At 42.3% G+C, this 13,100-nt stretch overlaps 1 protein-coding gene across 8 annotated transcripts in view; it reads left to right on the forward strand.

The window, feature by feature from the left end:
* KANK1 (KN motif and ankyrin repeat domains 1) overlaps positions 1-13,100 on the forward strand; it is a 255,581-nt gene that overhangs the window by 234,394 nt on the left and 8,087 nt on the right. For 7 of the 8 annotated variants that reach the window (XM_040357089.1, XM_040357107.1, XM_040357098.1 and 4 more), the window contains 7 exons: positions 2,245-2,463; positions 2,601-2,709; positions 4,749-4,955; positions 6,937-7,024; positions 8,519-8,738; positions 11,549-11,691; positions 12,588-12,788. In XM_040357089.1, the coding sequence (XP_040213023.1) occupies positions 2,245-2,463; positions 2,601-2,709; positions 4,749-4,955; positions 6,937-7,024; positions 8,519-8,738; positions 11,549-11,691; positions 12,588-12,788 (1,187 nt within the window). The remainder of the gene's footprint in view (positions 1-2,244; positions 2,464-2,600; positions 2,710-4,748; positions 4,956-6,936; positions 7,025-8,518; positions 8,739-11,548; positions 11,692-12,587; positions 12,789-13,100) is intronic. The other variant, XM_040357143.1, reaches the window with a different exon arrangement.

The raw sequence follows: 13,100 nt of genomic DNA on the forward strand, positions 1-13,100 counted from the left end.
CTTTTATATAACCTGAGAATGTCTGTTTCTGCAATGGCAGAGACTTTAAATAAAGCTCAGGCACTTACGTCAGGGAAGACACCAATGATTCCCCTAAATGTTTCTTCCCAGTCTATCGTCTTGGCATGACTGTCAAAGTACCGTATATCTAATTCTACATCATAGATTTTTTTTTTTTTTTGTCCTAGATAGAGTAGGCAATGGTTAAACCAGGTTCTTCACTTTCTGTGCTGGAGAAAGAAATTAATGGAAAACTCTCCAAATGCAGAGAAAATCCACATAAATGATTTTTTAGATTTCTGATCTGCTATTTCTTTTAGTGCCAGTAAGTATGATCACCAGGGCAAAAAGGAGGTGACAGTTGTTAAACTCCCCCAGTCACCCATTTCCATCCAAAAAAATATTAAAATGTTTGTTTTGGTTTTAGATATACACGCATAGGTAGATTCACAAAGAGTTAGGCCGGCTTATCAGTAGATAAGCCGACCTAACTCCGAATCTACGCCGCCGTATGTTTAAGCGTATGCTCAAACAGAGATACGCTTAAACAAAACTAAGATAGGGCGACTTGCGCCGTTCTATCTTAGCTTGCAATTTTTCGGATAGCTGCTAGGTGGCGCTTCCATTGCGGCTGGCGTAGATTATGTAAATGAGCTTCTACGCCGATTCCCGAACGTACGCCAGCCCGCCGCAGTCGAATTACGTCGTTTCCGTAAGGCCTTAGGCAGCCTAAAGTTATTCCACCTATGAGGTGGAATAACAATGTTAAAGTATGGCCGCCGTTCCCGCCGCGAGGTTCGTATTTTTTACGTTGTTTGCGTAAGTCGTCCGCGAATCGGGAGTTACGTCGTTTACGTCCACGTCGAAATCAATAGGCCCGTACGGCGTACTTCGCCGCAATGCGCCCTGAGAAATGTAGGCGCCCGGCGCATGCGCAGTGTAAAAAACGTCAAAAAACTTGGTCAAGCCTCATTACCATGAGACACGCCCCCCTACAAGTCATTTGAATTAGGCGCCCTTACGCCCGCTCGTTTGAGGCTACGCCGCCGTAGATTAGCAGGTAAGTAGATTGAAAATCACTACTAGCCTAGCTAATTTACGGCGGTTTAGCCTAAACAGGCTAGGCTACGCCGCCCTAAATTTATTCCAATGTACCTGAATCTACCTAGTAATTACCAAAAGTATTGGGACGCCTGCCTTTAACCGCACATGAAATTTAATTGCACCCCTCTTTTAGTCCATAGGGTTCAATATTGAGTTGGCCCACCCTTTACAGCTATAACAGGTTCAACTCTTCTGGGAAGGACGTCCACAAGGTTTAGGAGGGCGTCTATGGGAATGTTTGACCATTCTTCCAGTACAGCATTTGTGAGGTCAGGCACTGATGTGGATGAGTCTCTGCTCTAATTCATCCCAAAGGTGTTCTATCAGGTTGAGGTCAGGACTCTGTACAAGCCAGTCAAGTTCCTCCACCCCAAACTCGCTCATCCATATCTTTATGGACCTTTCTTTGTGCTCAGAAGTTTTTCCCTTAGTTCCAGTAAAGGGAACTCTTAAGGCATTCCATAACATTTTGGACAATTTCATGCTCCCAACTTTGTGGGAACAGTGTGGGGGTGGCCCCCATTCTGTTCCAACATGACTGCGCACCATTGCACAAAGACAGGTCCATAAAGACCTGGATGGGCCAGTTTTGGGTGGAGAAACTTGACTGTCCTGACCTCAACCTGATAGAACACCTTTGGGATGAATTAGAGCGAAGACTGCAAGCCAGGCATTCTTGTCCAAAATCAGTGTCTGACCTCACAAATGCTCTTCTGGAAGAATGGTCAAACATTCCCATAGGCACACTCCTAAACCTAGTGGACAGCCTTCCCAGAAGAGTTGAAGCTGTTATAGCTGCAAAGGGTGGGCCAACTCAATGTTGAACCTCATGGACTAAGACTGGGATGCCATTAAAGTTCATGTGTGTGTAAAGGCAGAGAGACATAGACAGCTAATCGCAATGATATATGCATGTAAAATGTGTTTTTTGTTTTTATGTAGATGTATTTAGGTACTTTTATATATTTAAATGAGAATGACCAGACTGCTGCATGTAAAAATGTCAGTCAGCATGATCATTATACCAGTTTTGGGTACTCGGGCAGGACATTCAATAGGCTGACATCAGGTTTGGTCACTTGATACATTGTTATCTACTTGTAATAATGTGAATATTTAAATGTATTGTATTTGTTTCAGCAGGGACAAATGTGGACGTCATAGCCGAGACCCAGGTAACCACCAAGTATGCGGCTTCCAGTGCTCGGACTGTTGGCCTTAAAAACCGAGCAGCCGTTTCAAAACTGGAAAGGCTGAATATTGTTCAGACAACGGAGTGTAGTACTGAGTCAGTTCTTACATCCAGCTGTGTGACCACGACAGAACTATCCAGCGAAATCTCTGCTTCTTCTGCTTATGGTAAATGGGTTTTATCATCTTTTTAAACATTTCCTTCCCCAAGTTCAAGCCAAAAAAAGTCTATTAGCAACTCAGTCAGCACTGCATAGTTGTGAATGATGCATATTATTATAACTTGAATTCCATTTTTTAAACAGAGCATGCCAGCAATCAGAATACTCTTAAGTCTATCATGAAAAGAAAGGATGAGAAGAGCAAGTCTTCAAATACCAAGAAAAATCTTCAGTTTGTTGGCATTAATGGCGGGTAAGCCTCTATATAATAAAAAATAAAAACGCCTACAACCTGTCTCTGCTTGTCACTTGCTTGGCCAGTTTAGAGGATGTTGTGTAGAGCCAAAGGATATGCAAAGCTGTTCAAAAATAGGCTTCGCTCTCATGTTTATTGGAAAACAATACCTTTTAAGCTCGTGTTCAGCTCGTAAGATCACATAACTAAGACACCTGTCCTTACAGGGACTCTTAATCTCCAGGAAAATTCATTAGTTACTGCAGTAAGTACAGGATATAAATAAATACTTCATGATTGGCGTGCCTCTTCCTGGAATACGTGCTGACCAGCAATGCAGGAGTTCTAGCATGAAAATATTTTATTACCAAGTGTTTAAAAGAACGAACACTGCTGGCATATTTATAATCCTAGCAATTTATTATGAAAGTGTTAGTGGAGAAATTTATCAATTTTGCTGCACTAGCAAAACAGGAGCACTGAAATAATATTTTTATATAATCATACCTCCCGCTGCTTAAAAGTAGTACTGCAGCAGTAAAAATCATATGCCTGACCTCTTCCTAATTGTGTGCGGTGTGTTAAATGAAAATATGTCCACATCTGTTTCAGATCTTTTAACAGCAGTTACATTTCTTTTCCCCCAGATTGCAGTAATTGAGGTCATAAACGGGCAAAAACTGGTGCTGATCTTTTACTAGTAAAAAGGCAGTATAATCTGTGTATTAGTAATTCGATGTGGGCAACACCGTGGCTAAGTGGTTAGGGCTTCTGCCTAGCAGCACTAGGGTCATCGGTACGAATCCCAACCCGGCACTACCTGCATGGAGTTTGCATGTTCTCCCTGTGCCTGCGTGGGTTACCTATGAGTGCTCCAGTTTCCTCAAACACTTCAAAGACAGGATGTACGTATGAATGTGAGTTAGGAACCTTAGATTGTAAGCTCCTTGATGGCAGGGACGGATTTGAATACATATTAAATATGTAAAGTGCTGCATACATTGACTATACAAGTACCAGTAGTAGTAATAATTGAAAGAAGATTTCATACAAAGCGATTCACAAAAAACGGATGGCTATACAAAAGAAGCTGAACTCCCAGATAAGAAAATATTGTCCATTTACAATAGGTGTATGTATTCTTAACTAGAATTGTGGTGTGCTTTGTGTAGTTTTTATAGATCTGTGCAGTAATCCCATGTGCATTGCTGGTCGGTGTAGGTTGAAGATAAATTCACCACTGCTTTCTTTCCAAGAAACCCCTAGCAACCTCAGGAGAAAACCTAGAGGTCCACAATTTAGATTGTAATCATTCTTGTGATAAAGCATTCCATCTCTGGGTACTGGTGAGCTAGAGCAGGGGTTTCAAACTTTATAAACAGAGTCGTTTATTGTCCTTTAGACTTTAGAGGGGCCGTATTGTGGCCAGTGTGAGTAGACCATGCCCCGACATCAACGGGCATAAACAATGCCCCATCATTGGTATCGGTGAGAGGAATGGTGCCCCGACATTGGTATTGGTGGGAGGAATAGTGCCCTATTGTTGGTATTGATGGGAGTAGTGCCCCATCATTGGTGTCAGTGGCAGAAATAGTGCCCTGTCTGTCAGTGGAAGAAATGGTGTCCCATTGTTTGTGTCAGGGAAAGGACAAATGCCCTGTCATTGATATTAGTGGGAGAAATGATACCCTGTGATTGGTGTCAATGGGAGGATTAGTACCCCATTGTTGGTTTCATTTGCAGGAATTATGCCCCACTGTCGGTTTCAGTGAAAGGAATAGTAGCTTGCATCTGTGCGAGAAATGGTGCCCAAGGGCCCGATTTAAGGGCAAGAAAAGGGCCGCAGTTTGGAGACCACTGAGCTAGAGTACTGGACCACTAGATTGAAAATGCTGTTCCATAGGCACCCCCCATAGTGAATCCGCAAACATTGCATGACCGTGATCCCCAGTAGTGCTGAGACAGTTCTCTTTTTCTTTATGTAATTCTCATTTTAGCGTTATTGTACACGTCAAATGTGTGATGTAAACCTAAACTAAAAGTTTGTCTTATTTCAGGTATGAAACTACATCCAGTGATGAATCGAGTTCAGATGAAAGTTCCTCAACCGACTCAGACGACGAATGTGAAGGGGAGGAAATCTTTAATGAGGAGTCTGAAGTAATACATAAAGAAGTGGGAAGTGGGGATGTAGGCATCTCTGAACCACTGAGTAATGTTGAGAAAGATGAGACAGAAACTGAGAAAGTGGAAATTAGAGAAAGGTGTGTTGCTTTCCTGAATTCCTGCTAAGTAGAGATGCCTGTAACTTATCTTTATTTTAGACTTGCAGAGCACCAGAGCAATAAAACTTGGTGCACTGGCAATAGATAAACATACATGCTACATAACTTTCTCTGCGTTAAGGTCAGCAAAACTCAGACTGATTGGATGCATTTCAAACGGGGGGCATTGCTAGGATTGCAAAAGACTTGAAGCACCCTTGGTTGCGGCCGTCTTCTCGCCCCTCTTCTTTCTGGGGCTGCGGACTCCTGCTCTGTGACTCGCCGGAGCCGAGTGACATCACACCCGCGTGTGGGAGCTGCCGGTAACAGCACAGTCTAACTGAAGCAACAGCACGACGTGCCATTGCTTCAGTGCATATGTGCCGATCACTTCGGCACATGCAGATACAAGGGGGATATCTCCTAAACCGTGCAGGTTTAAGAGAAATCCAGGGTAGCTACAGGTAAGCCTTATTTATAGGCTTACCTGTAGAAAAAAGGGATATGTAAGGGTTTACAACCACTTTAGGATAAAAAGCCTTCTGTGTGTAGCAGCCTCCCTCAGCCCCCTAATACTTCCTGGAGCCCATCTCAATCCAACGATATCCATGAGTGCCTTGGCCGTCCGGGACTCTCTCCCCTAATTGGCACTCAACAGGAGGGAGGCGTCGGGAGCACCTAAGTGAGACCTGAGAAGTGGAGTATCTGGGCTGCTCTGTGCAAAACCACTGCACAGAGCAGGTAAGTATAACATGTTTGTTATTTTTATGTATAAAAAAAACAAGACTTTAAAGTCACTTTAAGTAAAACCTGAGCTTCCTTGTACCTATTAAATATGCTTTAATGCTGTGCCACAAATGAAAATCTCACCAAAACTTCTAAACCCCAGTGCAATCATTTCAAATGAATGGAACACTTCCATTACATACTTTTGCGCTCACTGAAATATGCATAGCGCTAAAACTTAAAAATAGTCTATAATTGCAGCGCCAGAACAAAAAAAAGTAGTTGTGGGTGCCCAGCAGTTGTTACGCCCATGATGTCAAATATGACCATCTGGTACTCACTCCCTGTAGCTCAGTTAGAGGCAGTAAAAGCGGTTATATATTAATGGTGTATTTAAACAGGAAATATAGGCAGCCTTACATAAGGATACAATTCTACAAAAGGATGTTCAAGAGTTCTTCACTCTTGAACTTTGTGCCATGATTGGCAAAAAAAAACAAAACAATTGCAATAGCACCCCGGGTGATACTTGTCACAAAATGGATGTTTACTTCTACTTAAACCTTCCGTTTGTATTGTTAACACGTTCTGTTGGTATTCCCAATTACCGTATTTATCGGCATATAACGTGCACTATTTTGCCCTGAAAATCAGGGCAAAATTGTGGGTGCACGATATACGCCAATACCCGCTTTCCCGCGCCGAGTTTGAATACTTCGCCGACATATACCGAGCGCAGTACACTTGTGTATAGTCGGGCAGTCTCAGCTACACTCGCACTCACGTCCTGTACGTCCAGGACGTCGGCGCGAGCATTGCCGACTATACGCGAGTGTACTGCGCTCGGTATATGCCGGCGCAGTATTCAAACTCGGCGCAGGAAACGTGCGAGGAGGACGCCGCAGAAGGACGCCGGACCCGACGAAGAGGACACCCGAAGCCGCAGACGGACGCCGGACCCGACGAGGCCGCAGATGGACGCCATGCAAGACACTGTAAGTACAAAAATCTTTTTTTCACAGGAATTTCTGGGCAAATTTAGGGGTGCGCGCTATACACGGGAGCGTGCTATACCCCAATAAATACGGTAGCTTTGTGTGTGGATTATTTAATGTTCTTATTATATATACATTTTTGTTTGTAGCAAACATCATCATACTATTGAGCCTTTTTTAAAACCATTCATGTTTCCTTGCACAGTATGTAGAAAGTGGTGAAATATTGGCTTATACCATTTTTTTTAATGTATGTACAGGTTTGAGTTAAGTGAAAAGATGTTATCTGCTTGCAATGTGCTAAAAGAGGCAGTTGATGACCCACGAGCTTTAGCAAATAAGGATGTGGTAAGTACATAATCTCTAGAAGCGCTTCTGCGTCAGTGGACTAACCCTTTTTATTTCATAAGGCTAATGTATTCAATGCACTGAAATGTTGAAAAGAATGAACAATTATTAAACTGGGTTTTAGAAACATCTCTTTTGAGAACTTAAAGTGGATGTAAACCCAAAATTGTTATTTTTATTTTTTGATGTCACAATGTAGAGTATAAGATTTCCTATCATCTGTGTTCAGTCTTGCCACACAGAGTTAATCCAGCTCTGAGCAATCCTCTTTTATTGTCCAGTGAAATAAAATGGACTTACAGAGAAAAACCTTGGTCCGTTCCGCCCCTTTGCTGTGAGTGACAGGTTATTTACATATCTCATGCTAGCTTCAGACAGGCATTATTTTTTAATTCCCACCCCCACTCCTTTTCTGAAGTCATGTGGTTACTTTTCTGGATTTTAACTGGATGTTGGTGATCATAGCAGAATTCAGTGTAAGGAATACATAGGAAAAAATGCATGTTGATAAGGGGAGTGTAGAGGTGGGCGGGGAGTCTACTGACATCACGACTCCACCCACCGAGCTCCAGACAACAGACCGACCCACAGAATCTGCAGTTTTTCAGGTCTCATAACAGACAGAGGGGAGACATTTGACAGGTGAGGATACATGCAGGAGGCTTGTATATCCTTATAGATCAGCACTATGGCAGTAGTTTAGAAAGGATGAGAGTGGGAGTAACAGAGGATGGAAGAGGCTCTGGAGAAGTCCCGGAGGCAAGCTTGGGAGGAGGAGACTAGGGAGTTAGAGAGCAGGAGGCCTTGGGAGGAGTGGAGAGGACATTTTGGGTGATATTTGTAAACAAGATTGGTGATGTAGCTTGGGGCAATGTTGTAAATGGCTTTGTATGTTAGTGTTTTGAATTTTATTTGCTTGGCAATGGGAAGGTAGTGGAAGGATTAGCACAGGGGGGAAGGCAGACACTGAATGGCTGGCAAGGTAGAGGAGTCTGGCAGTAGCATTCATGATAGACTGAAGAGTGGATAGCTTGCGGCGAGGTGGGCCAATGAAGAGGGACTTACAATAGTCAAGGCTAGAGATAACGAAGGAGTGAATAAGTTGCTTAGTGGTTGCAATGAGTAAAAAGGGGCATATTTTGAGGTGTTATGGAGTTAAAGTCTACAATTGTTGTACAGTGATTGGATTTGGGGTTGAAGGGACAGGTCAGAGTCCAGGATTACACCTTGGCACTCTGGCATGAGGGGAGGGACTGATGGTTGTATTATTGATCTTGATGGAGAAGTCATGGGAGAGGGCACGGGCAGGAGGAAATATTATGAGCTCAATACTTTTCTATGTTTAACCTAGCACAGAAATCTCATGGACCATCATTTTATAGTAATGACCGTTCATTAAAAATTTGAGTATTACTTTCCTAATAGAAACTACTAGTTTATTTGAAACAATATTACTTTTAACACTGTATATTAACTAATGCTTTATTTGGACAGAGGCTGTGTTTGAACACTATACAAAATGAATGGTTCAGGGTATCAAGTCAGAAATCTGCCATTCCTGCCATGGTGGAGGATTACATTGCTGCATTTACTAAGCTTTCATCTTCTGCCCTGCGCTATATTATCAACATGGCCGATGGCAATGGAAACACAGCACTTCACTACAGCGTCTCCCATTCCAACTTTGAGATTGTCAAGCTGCTGCTGGATGCTGGTTAGTGCTTGAAGATCAAATGGTCATGTGAGAAGCTTTGTACTTGAAATTCATTGTGTAACAGTGAACACTGAATGCTTTTTATTGTTGCATGGAAGGGCACTTCGTAGGATTAATTTATGCTTTTATATCACTTGGCTATATACGTCAAACTAGAGAAGTCCTATATTGTATAATGCAGATATAGAATGCTGGTCCACTGCCTACATTGGTATAGTGGCCTACATATAATAGGGCTCACTTAGGCACCACTCTATTGGCACAGTTGGACTTTTTGGACCCATGCGCATAATGTAGTGCATAATGTAGTGTTTGATTTGTGACACAAATCAAATACCTGTAGTGCGTGAATGCTTTTCAGTTCAATGGCTCATTCAATAAGAAAAGCCCTAGTATAATTTCATAGTTTCATAGTAGGTAAGGTTGAATAAAGCTAATAGTCTGTTTAGTTAAACCTGTGTAGGTGCACGTGTGTCACTGTCTATAATTATTTCCCATATCACTGTATGTTTTGTGTTCTGTAACCGGTTCACTTTTTACGGGGGGCAGAATGGCACCCCTGCACAAAACCCGGTGTGTGTATATATACGGGTTTCCCTTTAAGAGCCGCCAGAGGGTGCGCGTTGCGGGGGAAGGGGGTAAAATCTTCCGGGGCTTTAAGTGATTAAAATGCACATCCAAGAGTCTCTTAAAAATATCCATACTCCCCGCAGCCACCACAGTTTGTGGAAGAGAGTTCCACATCCTTATTGCCCTGACAGTGAAAAACCCCCTGCCCAGTTTAGGTTTCCTCCAATCGTGGCCCGTTGTCCTCTTACACTCCTTGAGACTGAATCGTTTTTTTCCCTATGCTGGGATCGCTATTGAGGTATTTGAGAATAAATTTAGTGTTTGCAGTCTAAAGTCTTAATTGAGGTCCTCCAATCCCCTTATTAGTTTTGTTGCCCTTTTTTGGACTCTCTCCAGTTCCAGCACATCCCTTCTGGGGACTGGTGACCAGAACTGGACAGAATACTCCAGATGTGGCCTAACCAGAGTATTATAAAGTGGTAGGATTATAGTTTTATCCCTGGAGTATATGTATGTTTTTTATTTTTATGCATGCTAATATTTTGCCAGCTTTGATAGCTGCAGCTTGACATTGTATGCTATTGCTCAATCTGTCATCTACTAGGACCCCCAGATCTTTCTCCATCCTTGATTCCCCTATCGGTTCTCCTCCTAGGGAGTAGTTTGCATTTTATGTTTTTTTGCCCCAAGTGCATTACTAATGCATTACTAATGCATTACTAATGCCATGACTAAGCACTGACGCCAGTGCGAAACGTTGGCCATACTGATTTTTGTGGGCTTGCAGTGACTGTATGCACAGTTGAAAATAAAGACATCTCTTTTAAAGAAAATTTTGGAGTGCGGCTGTACAGCTTTTGTTCTTTTGTTTTTTGCCATTACCGCACTGGCAGCACGAGGCTCACCTGGAGCGGTGAGAATTCTGTCTGCATTACTATACATTTCTCCACATTAAACCTCACTTGCTATGTATTTGCCCACTCCGTTATTTTGTTCAGGTCTTTTTGTAAAATTTCTATATCTTGATGTGAAGTTATTGCCCTGATAAATTTTGTGTTGTCCGCAAAAACTGAGATTGAGCTATTTTATCCCATCCTCTATATCATTGATGAATAAATTGAATAGAATTGGTCCCAAGATAGAACCTTGGGGTACGCCACTCATTACTCCAGACCAGTCTGAGTACATGTTATTTATCACTACCCTTTGGACAAGCCCCTGTAACCAGTTTTTTTACTCAAGCACAAACCTTAAGGTCCATGCCTGTAGACTTCAGCTTAAGCGTTTCTGGGGTACTGTATTGAATGCCTTTGCAAAATCCAGGTACACTAAATCCTCAGGCCTTCCCCTGTCTAGATGGCAGCTCACTTCCTTGTAGAATGTTAACAGATTGGTCTGGCAAGAACGACATTTTGAAGACCCATGCTGATGACTACTTATATTTTTTTCTTCATGAAATTTTTCGATATAGTCCCCCCCAATAATTTTCCAACGATTGTTAGGCTGAACAGCCTGTGGTTTCCAGGAATTTGTCTCTGCCCTTTTTTGAATATTGGTACCACATTGGCTTTTCTCCAATCAGCTGGTACAAATAATGACTGATGTTTAAACAATTAATAAACCAAGCCCCTCCACTGCAAGACTTTTCAGTTTGCTGGGTCTTCTGTTTGGTAGAATTTAGGTCATGGAACTGGCCCAAAACACTCTTGTGCAGGTAATACCTCACAAAGGGGCTATTAAATGGGGCACATTGTAAGATGTTCACTTTAATAGTTGGATATACCCTTTTAATCAAAATACGCAAGTTGTATGGATCTACAAGTGTTTGGTAATTTACAGACACTCCATTCATGATCTAAAATAGAAGACTGATTAGCAGAAACTACATCTCCATACATGGCTTTCTCCGTGGTCATTACTTGCAAGGAATGTTTGCAGTCTGCAAGGCTTTCTTCAGTGTAGATAAAACTATAAAACCACTTTGGTTGCCAAAGGAAACAACATACCCAGTTAGGGTGAATTAATAGGACTCTTAATAAAGCAAGGAACACAGTGAAAAACAGAATTGTTTTTTTTTTTGTAAGCTGTTTAAATTCTAAAAATGTGATTGCAAAAGTGATTTGAACTCAAATAGCAAGTCCGTACATATAATGGGTCAACTGTCCTGATGTTTTATATTCCTGTTCTACTTCTATTTCTAATGGTCTAATGCCATAACTGAATAGTCTCTTTCTTTACAGATGTTTGTAATGTAGATCACCAGAACAAGGCTGGCTACACTCCCATCATGCTCGCAGCTTTGGCAGCTGTAGAAGCAGCCAAGGATATGCGCGTGGTAGAGGAACTTTTCAGCTGTGGAGACGTTAATGCCAAAGCCAGCCAGGTAGGATCCCTTTTGTAGTTCTTATGACAGCCTAAAACTCCAGTGTCTGCTTGAAAAAGAGTTAAATTCATGAACAGAACATAATGAAGTGAGAGTGCTTATATTGACAACTGTGTTTTGCTTTACATTCCAGAATCCTCAGCAAACATGACATGACTTTTTGATTGTAAGCTCCCCTCACCTACAGGGAGGAATTTCAGGCCATATATGTTTGTCAGAATAAAGTGACTTGCGATAGCAAAATTGTCTTTCCTTTTGGAAAATGCAAATGATCGTTGTACAACCTATGTGTTGAGCAAGCAAATGATTTAACGACGCAGTCTTGTGTTGGTGGGTAGCCTTAAGCCTGGTACACATGGGCTGAATATCGACTGGTTCAGCAAAAACTGGCCGACGTTCAGCTCGTGTGTATCCCAACCTACCTGACAGAAGTGGGCTGTTAGGGTATGGGCATACTGGAAAACCAGCATGCGATCAGTGCTGGCTTTAAGACCTTATAAAAAGTAGAATTACAAGACCCAAGTCTCATTTGTGCTGGTAGATCTAAATTTTGTTTGAAGAAGAGGAAATGTGACTCTTCTCTTACAGTACCTATATAGGCAGAGCCACTTTTGGCCAGACAGTTCATACATTTACTCCAGCAGATGAACAGATTAGGCTAATGGACTTTTTTTTTGTCCAGCTGTTGCCTTGAGCAAATTTCTTTTATTGCTGTTTTCTACATTATATTGAACGACTACTTCAGTTTTGTTAACCTACAAGAAATATGTTGCCTCACATATTAATCCTATTTTGTACATTGCCCTGCGAGTAATTCATTCACATCTGTTGCTGTGTTCTTTAATAAATTCTGGGCCTTTGCTGACATAGATGCTCCTTTTTTTTTCTATTTCCAGGCAGGCCAGACAGCTTTGATGCTTGCAGTGAGTCATGGCAGGATAGACATGGTCAAAGCTCTCCTAGTCTGTGGCGCAGATGTAAACATTCAGGACGACGAAGGCTCCACTGCACTGATGTGTGCAAGTGAACATGGACACGTAGAAATAGTAAAACTGCTGCTTGGCCAGCATGGCTGCAATGCTGCCTTAGAAGACAATGTAAGTTAATTCTTTCTCCACAAATCAAGCTAACATTTATTGCCCTTAATTGAGGATCACGAGCTATACAACCCAGATCCAGAAATCTATACAGCAGAGGAGCAACTTTTTAAGTAACTTCAAAATGGAACTTCGGCTTTAAGTGATGGTGACCCCCTGACATGCCACACTTTTTGGAGGGGGGGGGGAGCGGATATCCAGTTTTTTTGGGCTCCCACTTCCTCCCCGGGCTCCACGGTGACAGAAGGAAGGTCACCTCTCCCCCCTACCCCCCCCCCCCCGTCCCAGAAGATTGCCCGACCATTCACAGCG

The sequence above is a fragment of the Rana temporaria genome, chromosome 1 (assembly GCF_905171775.1).
Source record: "Rana temporaria chromosome 1, aRanTem1.1, whole genome shotgun sequence".
Lineage (NCBI taxonomy): Eukaryota > Metazoa > Chordata > Amphibia > Anura > Ranidae > Rana > Rana temporaria.